Genomic DNA, 19,667 nt, shown 5'->3' with positions numbered 1-19,667 from the left:
TGAAAACATCTGTGTGTTACTAGACATATATATTGGTGAAATCTTTAAGATTCCAACTCGCCCATGGCCTTTGTTGGAGGAGTGAGCATCAAAGAGATTTGCCTTCCTGTCACAGGAGTTTGCCAAGATGTTATGTTACCACAATGTATTCTGAAGGTGAAAGAGTTTGTACAGAAACCACTAGGAAACACAAGGACCCTGATAAAAAAATAGGGCAAATAAAAATGGAGTGAGGATTAAGTCTTGAGGTAGACCTCTCGCTAATAAGGGAATCTGTAGGGGGAGAATTTCTTTAAGTTCTCCAAACAAGTTAAATCAAACTTACAGTATGGAATCATTTAGAATGAAACCAAATGTTTCTATCAAACATTATTAGACATGATATTTTGTCATTATTAAAAACATGATTATCTTTTGAGTATCTTTTGGTGTGTAGAGGATCGTCACTCAATTGCAGGTGGGGTTACGGCTAACCCCACCTTGCACTATTTTCCAGGGGTGAGTCGGTTGAGAGCGGTTTCTTCTTCCTTGGTATAGTATAACAAGTGGCATAACCAAGGCTTTACTGCTGCACTTCAGGGGACTGAAAGTATTTCTGACTCCTTTTCTGGAGGCTAGTATTTCCCAGTAAATCCATGACTACAGCCAAATGGATTTTGTGTACACATAATATCCGTACGTCTGCTACTGATACCTGTGTTGAATTCAGTCATTCAAATCCAACAACACACTGTTATAAAAGATTCATTGTTACTAAATCCTGTCCACAGATTCTGCAGACGGCAGCTGGGAAAGTTCCCACATGAAAAATACTACCGTTTACCGTTTACAGTACTTACTATAGAATTATGTAGTAAACTGTAGAATACTATAGTACACACTGTAGTATCCCTCGATTGTGTAGTGCTTACTGTAGCACTTTGTAGTATACTGTAGAATACTACATTACACACTGTAATATCCTTTGGTCGGGTAATGCTTACTATGGATGTTGTAGAAAACTGTAGAATACTATAGTAAATACTACATTATTATCTGCAAAAACACTGTAAATACTATTTCTGCAAAAATACCACACTTGTTTAACTATAGTAAATACTACAGTATTTAAATTGTAAATACTCTGTCCATTCCCCTCCCCCATATCGCAGTTTGTGCCACCCATAAATGAGAAACCTACATGCCAAGTATAGACCATACTATTGTGTTCCCTACAGGTTATAGAAAAGAGTAGAAGCTCTGAACTATCAGTTCAGTCCCCAGTCCTACCTACCTACAGGTTATGGAAAATGGACTCTTTTTGTATTTCTCCAGTAGGTTTCCTCAAGGAGAAAGCCTCCACTTCTATGTCAAAGACAATAAAACATAGTAAATACTACAGTAATGTCCACAAAAACACTACAGTAAATACTACAGTGTACTACAATCCGCAAAAACACTACATTAATTACTATAGTATATACTACAGTTTTCTTTCACTACAGCATTTATACTATAGTTAACTATAAATAATACAGTATACTACAGTGAATACTACAGTAGAGTCAGCAAAAACACTACAGTGAATACTATAGTATTAATACCAATGTATACAATAGTATATCTTTTTTTTAAAGACATCCCCATATATTCTGTCTTGTTTCATTCCTAATTATAACCCCTTAGTGTCTCTTTTTGAAATGATACAACTTCCCCAACATATTGTTATAGTAAGAGGTTTGTTGGACAGTTACCCGATACAGGTATAATACAGTCTGATACTTTGCTACGGCATCCCATGGTAAGCCTGACGGTGATAGGTCTGGTCCAGTGGAAGTCATGTCGAGTGTGCAGCTCAGTTTCGTCTCATGTTACGTTGGGGATTTATGTGCTATACATTTCCGTGTGTATGACCATGACTGACGTACAACACTCTTTCTAGGACCCACAGAGACAGACCTGTACGTGTACACTAAATTAAGAGGTGTTGAAAGGTTATTGAAAGGCCGGCCCAAAGCGTCAACGTTAGGCACCACTTGTGACTACTTGTCGCAATGTTGACCAGCGATCAACTGCACTATGCAGATGTTGTTCGTATCTGAGCGCTCATAGTATACATTAGATGCTTTTCAGACTCCACACAACAGATTGTTGGTTTCCCACAAAAGATTTTGTTTCACTAATTCAATGATGTCTGATGTATGATGTCTATGTGCTTGTGGTGTACCATGGTAAATTACGTGAGAAAGATCCGCTTATCAGATCAAAATGTTCACTTAACAAAGGTACAGTATGTGTATGGATGTATGGGTTCTACTCAATGTTGCATATTGTCCCAAGCAGCCCAGCACCCCATTGACATTGATCTGTGTCTGATTTCAGGAGGATGTTTTGTGTCAACATGCCCTATCCACTGTGTCATGGGCCTTTTCTAATTTTGGCAAAAGTCCATCTTCCACCCTCTCTCCTCCGTCTTCTCTACTCCGTGGCCTGGAAAACGATGAGTGGTTTGAGGAGACCTTTTTCAAAAGGAAGCGAGGAAGGACGTAGGAGAGAGGACGCAGGAGTTCAGCAAATCCAACTGAGAAAAGGCCATAGCATGGAGTTGCAATCTTTTCACAATTTTTGCAATGTAGGCCTTCACTTTGTGGAACAGATACACTACATGGCCAAAAGTATGGACACCCCTTCAAATGAGTGTATTCGGATATTTCAGACACACCCGTTGCTGACAGGTGTGTATAATCGATCACACAGCCATGCAATCTCCATAGACAAACATTGTCAGTAGAATGGCCCGTACTGACGAGCTCAGTGACTTTCAACGTGGCACCGTCATAGGATGCCACCTTTCCAACAAGTCAGTTCATCAAATGTATGCCCTGCTAGAGCTGCCCCGGTCAACTGTACGTGCTGTTGTTGTGAAGTGGAAACGTCTAGGAGCAACAACGGCTCAGCAGCGAAACGGAAGCCGCACAAGCTCACAGAACGGGACCACCAAGTGCTGTAGCGCGTAAAAATCCTCTGTTCTCCGTTGCAACACTCACTACCGATTTCCTAACTGCCTCTGGAAGCAACGTCAGCACAATAACTGTTCATCAGGATCTTTGCACAAGCTTAAGATCACCATGCGCAATACCAAGCGTCGGCTGGAGTGGTGTAAAGCTCGCCGCCATTGGGGCAGTGGAAACACATTCTCTGGAGTGATGAATCAGGCTTCACCATCTGACAATCCGACGAACTAATCTGGGATTGGTGGATGCCAGGAGAATGCTACCTGCCCGAATGCATACTGCCAACTGTAAAGTTTGGTGGAGGAGCAATAATGGTCTGGGGCTGTTTTTCATGGTTTGGGCTAGGCCCCTTAGTTCCAGTGAAAGGAAATATTAACGCTACAGCTTACAATGACATTCTAGACGATTCTGTGCTTTCAACTTTGTGGCAACAGTTTGGGGAAGGCCCTTTACTGTTTCAGTATGACAATGCCCCTGTGCACAAAGTGAGGTCCATACAGAAATGGTTTGTCAATATCGGTGTGGAAGAACTAGACTGGCATGCACAGAGCCCTGACCTCAACCCTATCGAATACCTTTGGGATTAATTGGAACGCCGAGTGTGAGCCAGGCCTAATCATCCAACATCAGTTCCAGACCTCAATAATGCTCTTGTGGCTGAATGGAAGCAAGTCCCCGCAGCAATGTTCCAATGTCTAGTGGAAAGCCTTCCCAGAAGAGTGGAGCAAAGGGGGGCACAACTCCATATTAATGACCATGATTTTGGAATGAGATGTTTGATGAGCAGGTGTCCACCTACTTTTGGCAATGTTGTGTATAACAATTTCTTTAAAGGACATAAATGTAGACTACAACAATGGAGGCTGCACATAGTGTCTCGGTAATAAGCAAACATGAATCATTCGATTATTTGTGTTTTACATGGAACCTCACATTAACTGAACTGTATTATGACCAGTGGTGGAAAAAGTAACCAATTGTCATACTTGAGTAAAAGTATAGATACCTTAATAGAAAGTTACTCAAGTAAAAGTGAAAGTCACCCAGTAAAATACTACTTGAGTAAAAGTCTAAAAGTATTTGTTTTTAAATATACTTATGTATCAAAAGTAAATGTAATGCTAAAATATACTTAAGTATCAAAAGTAGAAGTAAAAGTATAAATAATTTCAAATTCCTTATATTAAGCAAAGCAGATGGCTCCATGTTCTTTTTAAAATGCATGGATAGGCAGGGGCACACTCCAACACTCAGGCGTTATTTACAAAAGATCCATCTGTGTTTAGTGAGTCCGCCAGACCAGAGGCAGTAGGGATGACCACGTGTTCTCTTAATAGTGTCACGTGTGCTCCCTCTCCGACCTCTAGGTCACCAGGCTGCTCGTTATGGCGCACCTGCGCGTCATCAGACTCACCTGGACTCCTTCACCTCCCAGATTACCTTCCCTATATATGTCACTCCCTTTGGTTCCTTCCCCAGGCGTTATTGCTTCTGTTCCTGTGTCATGTCTGTTCGTTGTTCATGTCTCTTATTTTGTATTATGTTGTGTTTATTTATTAAAACACTCACTCCCTGAACTTGCTTCCCGACTCTCAGTGCACATTGTTACAATAAGTGTGTGAATTTCACAATTTTCCTGTTCTGCTAAGCATTCAGAATGTAAATAATGCTTTTGGTCGTCAGGGAAAACGTATGGAGTAAAAAGTATTAATGTTTCTTTAGGAATGTATTGAAGTAAAAGTTGTCAAAAATATAAATGTAAAGTAAGTAAAGTACATATACCCCAAGAAACAACTTAAGTAGTACTTTAAAGTATTTTTTACTTAGGTACTTTACACCACTGATTATGACATCATTCAGGTCTGAAACGTCATTATGTAATTCCATCAGTATGTACATAGATAAAGGTTCATCTGTTTAAATTGAGGATGAGGGTTATGTATTGCAATTGATGCAACCCCCATTACTAGCCTGTTCAACCTCTATTTCATATCGTCTGAGATCCCCAAAGATTGGAAAACTAACATGGTCATCCCCTCTTCAAAGGGGGAGACGCTCTAGACCCAAACTGTTACAGACATATATCTATCCTACCCTGCCGTTCTAAGGTCTTCGAAAGCCTAGTTAACAAACAGATCACCGACCATTTCGAATGCAATCTGGTTTCCGAGCTGGTCATGGGTGCACCTCAGCCACGCTCAAGGTCCTAAATGATATCATAACCGCTATTGATAAAAGACAATACTGTCCAGCCGTATTCATCGACCTGGCCAAGGCTTTCGACTTTGTCAATCACCACATTCTTATCGACAGACTCAACAGCCTTGGTTTCTCAAATGACTGCCTCGCCTGGTTCACCAACTACTTCTCAGACAGAGTTCAGTGTGTCAAATCGGAGAGCCTGTTTTCCGGACCTCTGGCAGTCTCTATGGGGGTGCCACAGGGTTCAATTCTCGGGCCGACTCTTTTCTCTCTATACATCAATGATGTGGCTACTGGTGATTCTCTCATCCACCTCTACGTAGATGACACCATTCTGTATACTTCTGGTCCTTCTTTGGACACTGTGTTAACTAACATCCAGACGAGCTTCAATGCCATACAACCCTCCTTCCGTGGCCTCCAACTGCTCTTACATGCAAGTAAAACTAAATGCATGCTCTTCAACCGATCGCTGCCCACACCTGCCCGCCCGTCCAGCATCACTACTCTGGACGGTTCTGACTTAGAATATGTGGATAATTACAAATACCTGGGTGTCTGGTTAGACTGTAACATCTCCATCCAGACTCACATTAGGCATCTCCAATCCAAAATTAAATCTAGAATCGGCTTCTTATTTCGCAACAAAGCCACTGGCTCCAGATCATCTATAAGTCTTTGCTAAGTAAAGCCCCGCCTTATCTCAGCTCACTGGTCACCATAGCAGCACCCACCCGTGGCACACGCTCCAGCAGGTATATTTTACTGGTCACCCCCAAAGCCTATTCCTCCTTTGGCCGCCTTTCCTTCCAGTTCTCTGTTGCCAATGACTGGAACGAATTGCAAAAATCACTGAGGCTGGAGACTCATATCTCCCTCGCTAACTTTAAGCATCAGCTGTCAGAGCAGCTCACAGATCATTGCACCTGTACATAGCCCATCTGTAAATAGCCCATCCAACTACCTCATCCCCATATTGTTATTATTATTTATTTATTTTTGCTCCTTTGCACCTCAGTATCTCTACTTGCACATTCATCTTCTGCACATCTATCACTCCAGTGTTTAATTGCTAAATTGTAATTACTTTGCCACTATGGCCTATTTATTGCCTTACCTCCCTGATCTTACCTCATTTGCACACACAGTATATAGATTTTTTTCTATTGTGTTATTTACTGTACGTTTGTTTATTCCATGTGTTGTTGTTTGTGTCAAACTGCTTTGCTTTATCTTGGCCAGGTCGCAGTTGTAAATGAGAACTTGCTCTCAACTGGCCTACCTGGTAAAATAAAGGTGAAATAAAAATATAAATAAATAAATTGAGCCACTAAAACAATATCATGCAAATGAAACAACAACAGTGTAGGTTTGAAGACCATTGAACTGTTAGTTTGGAAAATATTGGCGTTGACATGTTCCTTACAAGATGTTCTGCTGTTTGATAGTTTTTTTTTATCACAGTAATTAGTAGACTTGTGAATTAGAAAATGTCGTCTTCCGTTTAGAATTGGAATGTTATATTTCCCACCTCTCCAGTTTGATTGTGAAAGGTGTCTGTCATGATTACAAAGTGGGTGAAATACTTACCCACAACCCACTGCTGGTCTTGTCTGATACAGGATCAAATACCTTGAATCTTGGCTTGATCTTTGGTCGGTGTAGTAGCTTACCAGCCACCTGCTCCCCCCACCCCCGTCAGAAACTAATGTAATAGCTATCACTCAAAAAGATACATTACCTGCACTGTAATTACACTATGATAAAAGCATTAATACTAATACATTAAAAGTAATGTAGTATTAGATGTATTAGACAATAGGACATTATTTTAGTGTGTCATGTATGTGTTTATGAAAGTATGTCCATGTTTCTGTGTGTGAGAGAGAGAGTTGCGAGGTGGAGTTATCTCTTTGCCAGATGTCTGGATGTGGTCCAGAGGGAATTCATCCAAATGTAGACCCACGCTTCCTCTCTACGAGATTTAAAGTCAACATGTCGAGGAGTTTTGTCTTTCTGTATGACCCGTCCGCCAGGATGCGGTGAGCTCCAAAAGTATTGGGACAGTGACAATTTTTGATTTGTTTTGGCGCTGTACTCCAGCACTTTGGATTAACGTGGATGCTACCATTACTTTGTGCCCAATAGAAATGAATGGTAAATCATTTATTGTATCATTTTGGAGTAAATTTGACTGTAAATAAGAATAGAATATGTTTCTTAACACTTAACACTTTATTGTGTATTTTTATTTATTTTTTCATTTCACCTTTATTTAACCAGGTAGGCTAGTTGAGAACAAGTTCTCATTTGCAACTGCGACCAGGCCAAGATAAAGCAAAGCAGTTCGACACATACAACAACACAGAGTTACACATGGAATAAACAAACATACAATCAATAATACAGTAGAAATGGATGCTACCATGATTACGGATAATCTTGAATGAATCGTGAATAATGATGAGTGAAAAACATTACAGAGGCATAAATATCATACCCCCCCCAAAAAAATGCTAACCTCCCCTGCTATTGTAATGGTGTTGAGGTTATAATGTCTTGGGGGGTATGATATTTGTGGCTACAGAGCCAAAACAACAAAAAATATGTGACTGCCCCAATACTTTTGGAGCTTACTGTACATTATGACACTTGAACTCTCCCACATTCTGAAACAATCAACATATGTTTATTTATTTTAAGTTCTTCTTTGATACACGACCATTCACATTATATTTATATATTTTCATAACATACAGTACCAGTCAAAAGTTTGGACACATCTACTACTTCAATGTTTTTTCTTTATTTTTACTATGTTCCACATTGTAGAATAATAGTGAAGACATCAGAACTATGAATTAACATATGGAATCATGTAGAAAGCAAAAAATAAAATAAAAACAAATCTACATATATTTTAGATTTTAGATTCTTCAAAGTAGCCACCGTTTGACTTGATGACAGGTTTGCACATGCTTGGCATTCTCTCAACCAAAATAATTATTTTCTTGGAGTGCCCACATATTCTGAGCATTTGTTGGCTGATTTTCCTTCACTCTGCGGTCCAACTCATCCCAAACCCTCCCAATTGGGTTGAGGTTGGGTGATTGCGGAGGCCAAGTCATCTGATGCAGCACTTCATCACCCTCCTTCTTGGTCAAATAGCCCTTACACAGCCTGGAGGTGTGTTGGGTCATTGTCCTGATGGAGAACAAATGATACTCCCACTAAGCACAAACCAGATGGGAGGATGCATCGCTGCAGAATGCTGTGGTAGCCATGCTGGTTAAGTGTGCCTTGAATTCTAAATAGATCACTGACAGTGTCACCAGCAAAGCACCCCCCACACCATCACACCTCCTCCTCCATGCTTCATGGTGCGAACCACACATGCAGAGATCACTTGTTCACCTACTCTGTGTCTCACAAAGACACGGCGGTTGGAACCAAAAATCTCAAATTTGGACTCATCAGACCAAAGGACAAATTTTCACCAGTCTAATGTCCATTGCTCGTGGTTCTTGGGCCAAGCAAGTCTCTTCTTATAGGTGTCCTTCAGAAGTGGTTTCTCTGCAGCAATTTGACCATGAAGGCCTGATTCAAGCAGTCTCCTCTGAACAGTTGATGTTGAGATGTGTCTGTTACTTGTTCTCTGTGAAGCATTTATTTGGGCTGCAATTTCTGAGGCTGGTAACTCTAATGAACTTATTCTCTGCAGCAGAGGTAACTCTGGATCTTCCTTTCCTGTGACGGTCCTCATGAGAGCCAATTTCATCATGGCCCTTGATGGTTTTTGCAACTGCACTTGAAAAAACTAAAAGTTTTTGACATTTTTCCAGATTGACTGACCTTCATATCTTAAAGTAATGATGGACTGACGTTTCTCTTTGCTTATTTGAGCTGTTCCTGCCATAATATGGACTTGGTCTTTTACCAAATAGGGTTTCTGTATACCACCCCTACCTTGTCACAACACAATTGATTAAAAAGGAAAGAAATTCCACAAATTCACAAGACACACATAATATGTTTAGATTTTTAAAACTTTTTGGTTACTGCATGATTCCACATGTTTTATTTCATAATTTTGATGTCTTCACTATTATTCTACTGTTATGAATACTCAGGGAGAAAAAGGTCTAGAGTCACACAGAGCACGGCAGGTGTTTATTTCACGCTCACAGAAGGCAAGAATCGTGGTCACAGGCTGGCAATGGTCATACACAGTTAGGCAAACAGGCAGGCAAATCCAAACTCTGACTGATGTCTATAACTGGTTCTCACAAACAAGCTAGGAAAAGGCTAAGTAGAGTCAAACAAACAATACCTCACAAAGGCACAAACAGAATGAACTGAACTAAATAAGGAGCTGATGAGACCAGGTGCGTAACTAACACAGGTGAAATCAATGAACAAAAATGAAAGACAGGCTACGTTCAAGAACACAACGAAACAGAACACAAGGTTGACTAAGAAAATAAATGCAGAACCTTACATCTACAATGTAGGAAATATGAACTGTTACGTGCATATATACTGTATGTAATAATAATAGTACATATACTGCATGATATATATTTTCTTTAAAATATACACATTCAGAGCAAATTAAAATATCTTAAACTATTGTTTTTTATTTTCCCAAAATAGAATGTTGTCATCCTAACCTTACCTGAACTACATTTTCAGCGTGTCTTCACAGTAGTCCTTTGTTCATGAACATATGGGTCATGTTCTGTAGTCTCTCTTCCTCCTGTCACTTTCAGCTGTATGGGGAATACCGTGAGCACCCGGGTGGGTCTGGCCGGAGAGAGGCCACCCGACTTCTAACAGAGAGACAATGGAAGAAACACCACCACCATCACCATCACCATGGCCACCATCCACAGCATCACCGTGGCCACCATCACCACGGGCACCACCATGGCCACCACCACGGTCACACACATGGACACGGGCACCACAGCAGGCACAGGGGTCGGCATCACTCAGACGAGGTGGGACATGCACAAATGGCTACAGAGCAAGGCAACCCTTTGTCTATAAAGAAACGTCGCTCCTACTCAAAGTGCAGAGGTGAGAAGTCAGTGCTCATTAAAGTCGCAGATGTTAAATTGACTCTAACAGTGTTCAAGTTAAAAGTGTCTTTATTGCCCCACAATACTCAGAGTTAATGTTGCACTTTCAAAATTGTTAGCTTGTGATCAATAGTTGAACATGAGCATTGACCAAAACTGGTTATTGTTGTATTAAAATCAAACCTGATTTTAGAATTGATGACCTTTTAACCCTGTATAGTTACAAAGTATACATGTAGTTGAAGCTTTATTGTGAATTATCGTCTGTCATGGTGTTTTCTCAGACTGTGTAGCACGGGTACAGAGGTTCCTGGTCACCAAGCTGGGAGAGGACTGGATCTTTCTGGTGCTGCTGGGCATCTCAATGGCACTGGTCAGCTGGACCATGGACTACACCAGTGCCAAAAGTCTACAATGTACTACAATACCCACAATGCAACACACACTAAACCATCTTGTTTTATGTTGATGAGATATGTTTTTACAATGCTTGCATTCAAGCCACTGAACCGGCAAATCATACAGTTGCATGAATGCTTTTACAGCATAAATAGTTATCTAACAAGACACCTGGTTGCTTATTGTTGAGGGTTAGGCTAAATGATTATCAAAAAGTGTTGCAAAACAGTTCAGCGGTAACCTGATTTGCAAAATTAATCTTGCAAAACAAACATTGCAAAACGTTATACTTCAAATTATAAATTATGTTTATAGACATTACCCAAATTAGGGGGTTGAGTGAAGTTTGTGCAGTGGAATCCCTCAAGGCTCTATTCTTGGCCCGCTACTGTGCAAATTTTATATAATACCTTTCAGTGATGATATTCATAAACACAGAGTAAATTTTCTCTGATACGTGGACGATACACATCTATACACTGTATAGCTTACAAAAGTTTGTTACCAAGCTGCCTTAAAATTTGATTTCAAGTCCAATCTGGATTTTGTGTGGAGTTTACTTATTCTAATGTTACTTTAACCTAGTAAAGTAAGTGTAACTCACAAATTAGTATTTAACAACTTGTTGTATAAGTTGTTTTACATTTGCAACCAGGCTGCCTTAAAATGTAAAGTTGTGTCAACTTCCTATACAGTTGAAACAACTACTTTGAAAATTACTGACTAAGTCTTTGAAATTATATAATAGAGATTTCAGTAAGGAACATTACCCTCCCATCTGTCACTTCACCATGTGTGAGTTTTTCAGTGTACTGAGTAATGTCAACAAATCAACAGATCACTTCAACTGCAATGGCATTCTCAGCAACAGTGACAGAAACGTTTACCTTGTTATTCTTTTGAATCTACCTTCAACTGAAGTCGCTCTGGATAAAAGCGTCTGCTAAATGTAAAAAAATTTAAATATAAAAATGAACGGTTGTAAAGCATGCTGGATATTATTGTAATGAGCTCGGCCCCCCCAAAATATGTTGAAGTCATCTGAACTTGACACTTTCAGTCAGCACTACTGTTACAGTGCATTCGGAAAGTATTCAGACCCCTTCACTTTTTTCACATTTTGTTACTTTACAGCCTTATTCTAAAATGGATTAAATCAAATAAAAAATCCCAGCAATCTACACACAGTATCCCATAATGACAAAGTGAAAAAATGTTTTTAGACATTTTTGCACATTTATTCAAAATAAAAATCAGATAAAACCTATTTACATGTTCAGACCCTTTGCCAGGAGACTCAAAATTGAGCTCTGGTGCATCCTGTTACCATTGATCATCCTTGAGATGTTTCTACAACTTTAATTCAATTGATTAGACATAACTTGGAAAGGCACACACCTGTCTATATAAGGTCCCACAGTTGACAGTGCAAATCAGAGCAGAAACCAAGCCATGAGGTCGAAGGAATTGACCGTTGAGTTTCGTTGTATTGAGGCACAGATCCGGAGAAGGGTACCAAAACATTTCTACAACATTGAAGATCACCAAGAACACAGTGGCTTCCATCATTCTTAAATGGAAGAAGTTTGGAACCACCAAGACTATTCCTAGAGCTGGCCGTCCAGCCAAACTGAGCAATCGGGGGAGAAGGGCCTTGGTCAGGGAGGTGACCAAGAACCCAATGGTCACTCTGACAGAGCTCCAGAGTTCCTCTGTGGAGATGTGAGAACCTTCCAGAAGGACAACCATCTCTGCAGCACTACACCAATCAGGCCTTTGTGGTACAGTGGCCAGACGGAAGCCACTCCTCAGTAAAAGGCACATGACCACACAATTGTTGTTTGCCAAAAGGCACCTAAAGGACTCTCAGACCATGAGAAACAACATACTCTGGTCTGATGAGTCCAAGATTGATGTCTTTGTGCCAAGCATCACATCTAGAGGAATCCTGGCACCATCCCTATGGTGAAGCACGGTAGTGGCAGCATCATGCTGTGGGGATGTTTTTTCAGCGGCACTGACTGGTAGACTAGTCAGGATCAAGGGAAAGATGAATGGAGCAAAGTACAGAGAGATCATTGATGGAAAGCTGCTGCATATGCGCTCAGGACCTCAGACTGGGGCAACAATTCACCTTCCGAAAGGACAACAACCCTAAGTGCACAGCCAAGACAACCCAGGAGTGGCTTCGGAACAAGTGTCTGAATGTCCTTGAGTGGCCCAGCCAGAGCCCGGACTTGAACCCGATCGAACATCTCTGGAGAGACCTGACAATAGCTGTGCAGAGACGCTCTGCATCAGACTTGACAGAGCTTGAGAGCATCTGCAGAGAATAATGGGAGAAACTCCCCAAATACAGGTGTGCCAAGCTTGTAGCGTCATACCTAAGACGACTCAAGGCTGTAATTGCTGCCAAAAGTGCTTGAACAAAGTACTGAGTAAAGGTTCTCAATATTTATGTAAATGTGATATTTCATTATTATTATTTTTTATAAATGTGTATACATTTCTAAACACTTGTTTTTGCTTTGTTCATTATGGGGTATTGTGTGTAGATTTATGAGGGGGGGGGGAAATGATTTAATCCATTTTAGAATAAGGCTGTAACGTAACAAAATGTGGAAAAGGTCAAGGGGTCTGTTGCTTCAGTTGATTTGACTTCATGGTTGTGAATTTCTAAGTTGAGTAAACATTGTTTTTTGCTAACTCGATTTGATAAGCTTTGACATTTTAAACTTAATATTTTGTCAACTCAACAAATGTAACAAATTGAGTTGACTTGGCTAGATAAAACTAGTCATTTTGACTGAATCTCAATATCTTTTTTTACAGTGTACATTTCGATGAAACACGGGTGAAACTAAGCAAGTCAGTGGCTCTCTCACAGAATATTACTAATGGCAAGAGAAACATCTACAAAGGGAAAGGACATCTGTCAGTCCAGATGGATTGACAGTTCATCCAAGAAATAGGGCATCTTAGTGTATTTTCTTTGTAACTGTCTGTGTCAGTGTCTGCCCTGTCATAACCAACTTCCCTTTCTCCTCTCTCCTCACCCCCCTTACCTTATCCTCCATCCTCTTCCCTTATCTTCACCCCTTTTTCTGTGTCTTCCCCTCATTTTCTCCTCCCCCTCCTCCCTATTGCCCTTCATCCTTCCCCTTTCTGTTTTGCTCACCTGCTCCTCTACCTTCCTGCTTTTTCTCACATCCCTTCACATGCCTCACTTTCACCCCTCCCCTCAATTCCACTCCCCCCTGTCAGTGTATAAGTGGATTCACTGGGAGCTGAGGGGTAATGTCCTGCTCCAGTACCTGGCTTGGGTCAGCTATCCCATGGCGCTCATCATGTTCGCCTCCTTCTTCTGCCACCTGGTCGCCCCACAAGCCATCGGTGTGTACCCGCTCACTCACTCAATGCTTACTGCTTACTTTCCCCATCACCCGCCACCCCTAATGACCTGTTACCCACAGTCCGTTATCCATTGATCTTCTCCCCTCTCTGCTTGTGTACCTACCTAGCCCTGTCCTCACACACTGATGACCTCATTGTCTATCTAGAGCTATGACCTTTCCTTGTCGTTCTGAGACAAACATATATTTGGTTTTCCTGTAAAACAACAATTTTGTAATTCTACCTCTTCCCTGACCTCTTTTCACCTCCCCACCCTGTCTGTCTGTCTGTCTCGCTATCTCTTCTCTCTCTCTCTCTCTCTCTCTCTCTCTCTCTCTCTGTCTCTCTCTCTCTCTCTCTCTCTCTCTCTCTCTCTCTCTCTCTCTCTCTCTCTCTCTCTCTCTCTCTCTCTCTCTCTCTCTCTCTCTCTCTCTCTCTCTTTCTCTCTCTCAGGCTCTGGTATTCCTGAGCTGAAGACCATTCTCAGAGGGGTAGTGTTGAAGGAGTATCTGACTGTCAGGGCTTTTACTGCCAAGGTCATTGGTCTGACTGCAGGTCTGGGCAGTGGGATGCCAGTAGGGAAAGAGGTGGGTTACACACACTCACATCTGATTCCCTGATTACAGCTATCTAAAAAGCCACTACAAGTTTCATTGTTTCTGCCCCCTTGTCTTCCACTTTTTCTTCCCAAGGGCCCGTTTGTTCATATCGCCAGCATCTGTGCTGCTGTGCTGAGCAAGTGTATGACGTTCTTCTCAGGAGTCCATCAGGTGAGCAGTTACTTGACCAACATTGAGAACACGGACATTACAGTTTTGTCAGATCACTTCACATTATACTTTTAGATGTTTTTCCAATGAGGTTCTCTTTTCCTCCCTCGGTTTTTTGTCTACTTGTATGGGATCCCCTTTCCCTCTATCTGTCTGTCCGTCCCTTCCGCTCTACATCTCTGCTGCCCTCTCTCTGTCACCGTCTCTCTGTGTGTCAGTAGAGCCCATACTGCTACACAGACATCCTTACAGTTGGCTGTGCGGTTGGGGTGGGTTGCTGTTTCGGTACCCCTCTTGGAGGTACAACACTGTTTTCCTTTTCGATTCACCTTCCATCCATCTAGTATAAAGCAAGCTACAAAATCAGCTCAAGCAATTGTCATGTGTCTGACAATCAATATAGGCACGGTGTTGAAATGGCCTCAGTTATGTGTATTTGTGACAGGTCGTCATGGCAATTCTTCAAAATGCAATATGCGATCTGGAGTTGAACTATGTGCCACATTTTCTGATATGACGTCTGACTGATATTTGACCTCTCTCTTGCTTTGATCCTGCCGCTCCACCAGGGGTGCTGTTCAGTATCGAGGTGACGTCCACTTACTTTGCTGTGAGGAACTACTGGAGAGGCTATTTCGCTGCCACCTTCAGTGCCTTCATTTTCAGAGTGCTCTCTGTGTTCAACAAAGATGCAGGTGGGTCCATGAACTACATGCACGAGGAGGTATTGCGTGTGGGCCAGTGACAAGACATCTATATTCAGTCCGTTTAAAATGCAGGCGGTGACACAACAAAATGTGGAAAATGTGAAGGGATGTGAATTTCTGTGGAACTATACATGATAAATAGTATAATGTTCGTGTATACGTTCTAAAACTCTCTACTTCCCTGCACCCCCTGTCTTTTCGTCCTCCACAGTCACCATCACTGCTCTCTTCCGCACCAAGTTCCGCATGGACTTCCCCTTTGACCTCCAGGAGCTGCCTGCATTTGCCATCATCGGGTGAGAGAAAGGGTCGAGAGCCCCCAGGAGCGTGGTGAGGGCACGGTGACCACACTGTGTGTAGTTCGTTGTCGTAACCCAACATGAATGCCTAACCTCATTCTATGTGCCATAAAGCTTTTACATTGGTAGTTATTTTGAGAACGGAGATGGCGTGTATGGTTTTGCTTGCCAGTGTGCTTGCGACGATATTACAGGCTAGATCAACACCAACTAAACGTACATCTGAAGCAGGCACACATACTGTATATTATTCCGAAAATGTACCTTCTCTTGTTCTTATTTGAACCTTGAGAGTGAGTGAGGTAAAGGTGCTGGTGGTTGTCACTGCAGGATCTCCTGCGGCTTCCTGGGGGCCTTCTTCGTCTGGCTGAACCGCCAGGTGGTGCTGTTCATGAGGAAACCCAACGCCATGACACGCTTCCTCACCAGACAGTGAGTTAAAGGGACGGGGGTGATGTATTTTGATGAGACACATGAGGAAAATGCAAACCTGAATTGGGGAGGATCAGGCTAGGGGCTTAGTAGAATGGAATAGAATAGAATCATCCATTGTGTTTCTCCAAACAAATTTGTGTTGCCGACTGGTGCGTTTTACAAGAACAGACAATCAAACCATCATCCAGACATTGATCGATCCATCTGTAAGCAATTAGTGGTCTCTGAAAAAGAAACTAGTTACACTCTCGCTCCAATAGAAATGAATGATTTAGCAGCAACCAGTGCAGCTGCTTTTGTCAGAGCTGAACATAGTTACACTGTGGGGAAGATGATGGATGGGAGCACTGGAATTAGACCAACAGAGACCAGGAGGATGTAATTATATTGTCAGCTTTGAGAGTGTTAAATTGGTGCTTGTTCTTAGGCCTGTCCTACTGGGAGAAAGAGGGAAGTTATTTTATAGGAGGAGAAACAGGACATTTGTGAAGAGGGTATTATGACATAGGGTGCAGTTATATTGAGAGGATTATATAGTGCCATCGTAATGTATTCACACCCCGTGTCTTATTCGCCATTTTGTTGTGTAGCAAATTGGGATTAAAATTGTTTTAATTGTCTTTTTTTTGTCAACAATCTACACAAACTACTCAAAGTGGAAGAAAAATGCTTAGAAAATAAAGCACTAACATACCTTGGTTAGATAAGTATTCAACCCCCTCAGTTAATACATGTTAGAATCACCGTTGGCAGCGATTATAGTCTCTCTGGGTAAGTCTCTAAGAGCTTTGCAAAGCTGGATTGTACAATATTGGCCCATTATTTTTTATTTTTTTAACTCCAAGCTCTGGTCTAGTTGGTTGTTGATCAGTGCTAGACATCCATGTTCAAGTATTGACATAGATTTTCAAGCCAATTTAAGTCCACACTGTAACTAGGCCACTCAGAAACATTTGATGTCGTCTTGGTAAGTAACTCCAGTGTACATTTAGCCTTGTGTTTTAGATTATTGTCCTGCTGAAAGGAGGATTTGTCTCCCAGTGTCTTTTGGGGAAAAAAGCATACCGAAGCAGGTTTTCCTCTAGGACCTTGCCTGTGCTTAGCTCTATTCCTTTTCTTTTTATCCTAAAAAACTCACTAGTGCTTGCTGATTACAAGCATATCCATAACATGATGCAGCCACCACCATGCTTGAAAATATGAAGAGTGGTACTCAGTGATGTGTTGTGTTGGATTTGCACCATACATAATGCTTTGTATTTAGGACAAAATGTGAATTTTTTGGTCACATTTTATGCAGTATTACTTTAGTGCCTTATTGCAAACAGGATGCATGTTTTGCAGTATTTTTATTATGTACAGTCTTCCTTCGATTCCCTCGGTCATTTAGGTTAGCATTGTGGAGTAACTACCATGTTGTTGATACATCCTCAGTTTTCTCCTATCACAGTCATTAAACTCTGTAACTGGTTTAAAATCCCCATTTGGCTTCATGGTGAAATCCCTGAGCGGTTTCCTTCCTCTCCATCAATTGAGTTAGGAAGGACGCCTGTATCTTTCAGTGGCCGTCAGTGCCATTTAAGATGAGGGAGGACAAAGAAAAATGTTCTTCTCATGAGCATGGCCTTATTTTCTATTACAGCATATTGGATGACTGTCATTCCTATTCTATTCACCCAGTTCCATGTAACAGTGATAGGTTTAGGCTACTACATGGTACTAAAATGTTCCCTATGCCCATCATGAGGTTGCTGCAACCTAGCCTATGAATGAAAGTTTACAACCTAAGTGCACACAGGTCGAGAGAGAAGTTTGAGGTGATAGACAGTGACACATGGACAGACAGTGACACAGTCAATACCACCTACCACTCTTGCCTGCATCTAGCTGGTATAGGGTGTAATCATTAGTCCAACAGTTGCAAATATGAGTTTCTATTGGACAAATTCAGGTATGTTTATCCCTGTTTTGTTTTAGCAGCGTGTGATTAAAAATTTCGCATAGTTTTATCTAAAAAGGATAACGTTTTTAAATGTTTTAAAATGTTTGTTTTTATGAAGTTCACTGAGGAGGATGGTCCTCCTCTTCCCCCTCTGAGGAGCCTCCACCTGTATCTTTGTAGTGACTGGGTGTATTGATACACCATCCAAGGTGTAAATAATCATTTCTCCATGCTCAAAGGGATACTCAATGTCTGTTTTTTTTTGTTATCCTCCAATAGGTGTCCTTCTTTGCAAGGCATTGTAAAACCTCCCTGGTCTTTGTTGTAGAATCTGTGCTTGAAATTCATTGCTCGACTAAGGGACATTACAGATGATTGTATGTGTGGGGTACAGAGATGAGGTAGTCATAAAACAATTATGTTAAACACCATTATTGCACAGAGAATTAGTCCATGCAACTTATTTTCTGACTTGTTAAGCAAATTGTTACTCCTAACGTTATTTAGGCTTGACAAAACAAAGGGTTTGAATATTTACTGTCTTAAGACATTTCAGCTTTTCATTTTTTTATTAATTTCTAAAAAATTCTAAAATCAGAATTCCACTTTTACACTGCTGGGTTATTGTGTGTAGATCAGTGGCACAAAATCTAAATGTAATCCATTTTATATTCAGGCTGTAACACAACAAAATGTGGAAAAAGTAACGGGGTGTGAATACTTTCTGAAGGCACTGTATGCTGTATGCCACTTAGCAGACATTTTTATCCAAAGCTATTTACAGTCATGTGTGCATACATTTTATGCAAGGGTGGTCCCAGGAATCGAACCCACTATCCTGCCGTTGCAAGTGCCGAAACGTGCTCTACTAGCCGAGCTACAGAGAACCACAGGGACATAGGGTTGGAACATAGAGTTTTTAATCCCTTTTCTTTCCCCAGCCGACTGATTTTCCCCGGTGTTGTGACCTTAGTGATAGCCAGCTTGACCTTTCCCCCTGGATTTGGACAGTTCATGGCTGGAGAGGTCAGAGTTCAAATATAATTGTATTTTCCAATTTTTGTTTCATCTCTCACTATGAATATGCTCTGTAGATGTCCCTGTTTATTGGGACTTGAAAACATGTTAGTAACACTTCATAACACTTTGATGAATAAGCATAAGTTATTATAAAGTGTTACCAATATTGTTTTGTTTAGCTTAAATGCGACTGTTATCTACTTTTCTCAATCATGAAAAGTGTCACTGCAGAACAACATTCATAGGATCCTCTAACGAGTATAACTATTTACCAAAATATGTCAATTTGGAATTTTTTGGCTTTCTCATAACTAAAAATACCCACTAGGCACAAATATATTTGACTCAACATGGTTTCCACGTCATTTCAACCCAAACATTCTATGTGATGACGTTGAATCAACGTGGAAAACAAATCAACGTGGA

The 19,667-nt window shown here is 41.0% G+C and overlaps 1 protein-coding gene across 1 annotated transcript in view; it reads left to right on the top strand.

The window, feature by feature from the left end:
- LOC115132746 (chloride channel protein 1-like) overlaps nt 1-19,667 on the top strand; it is a 39,967-nt gene that overhangs the window by 4,879 nt on the left and 15,421 nt on the right. Inside the window, exons 2-11 of the mRNA XM_029665478.2 lie at nt 9,965-10,274; nt 10,561-10,692; nt 13,940-14,068; nt 14,522-14,655; nt 14,761-14,838; nt 15,060-15,138; nt 15,408-15,533; nt 15,757-15,841; nt 16,175-16,276; nt 19,163-19,247. Of these exons, the coding sequence (XP_029521338.2) occupies nt 9,965-10,274; nt 10,561-10,692; nt 13,940-14,068; nt 14,522-14,655; nt 14,761-14,838; nt 15,060-15,138; nt 15,408-15,533; nt 15,757-15,841; nt 16,175-16,276; nt 19,163-19,247 (1,260 nt within the window). The remainder of the gene's footprint in view (nt 1-9,964; nt 10,275-10,560; nt 10,693-13,939; nt 14,069-14,521; nt 14,656-14,760; nt 14,839-15,059; nt 15,139-15,407; nt 15,534-15,756; nt 15,842-16,174; nt 16,277-19,162; nt 19,248-19,667) is intronic.

The sequence above is a fragment of the Oncorhynchus nerka genome, linkage group LG7, assembly GCF_034236695.1.
Source record: "Oncorhynchus nerka isolate Pitt River linkage group LG7, Oner_Uvic_2.0, whole genome shotgun sequence".
Lineage (NCBI taxonomy): Eukaryota > Metazoa > Chordata > Actinopteri > Salmoniformes > Salmonidae > Oncorhynchus > Oncorhynchus nerka.
The sequence above is the reverse complement of the archived record's forward strand: the minus strand, read 5'-3'. Positions and strand labels throughout refer to the sequence as shown.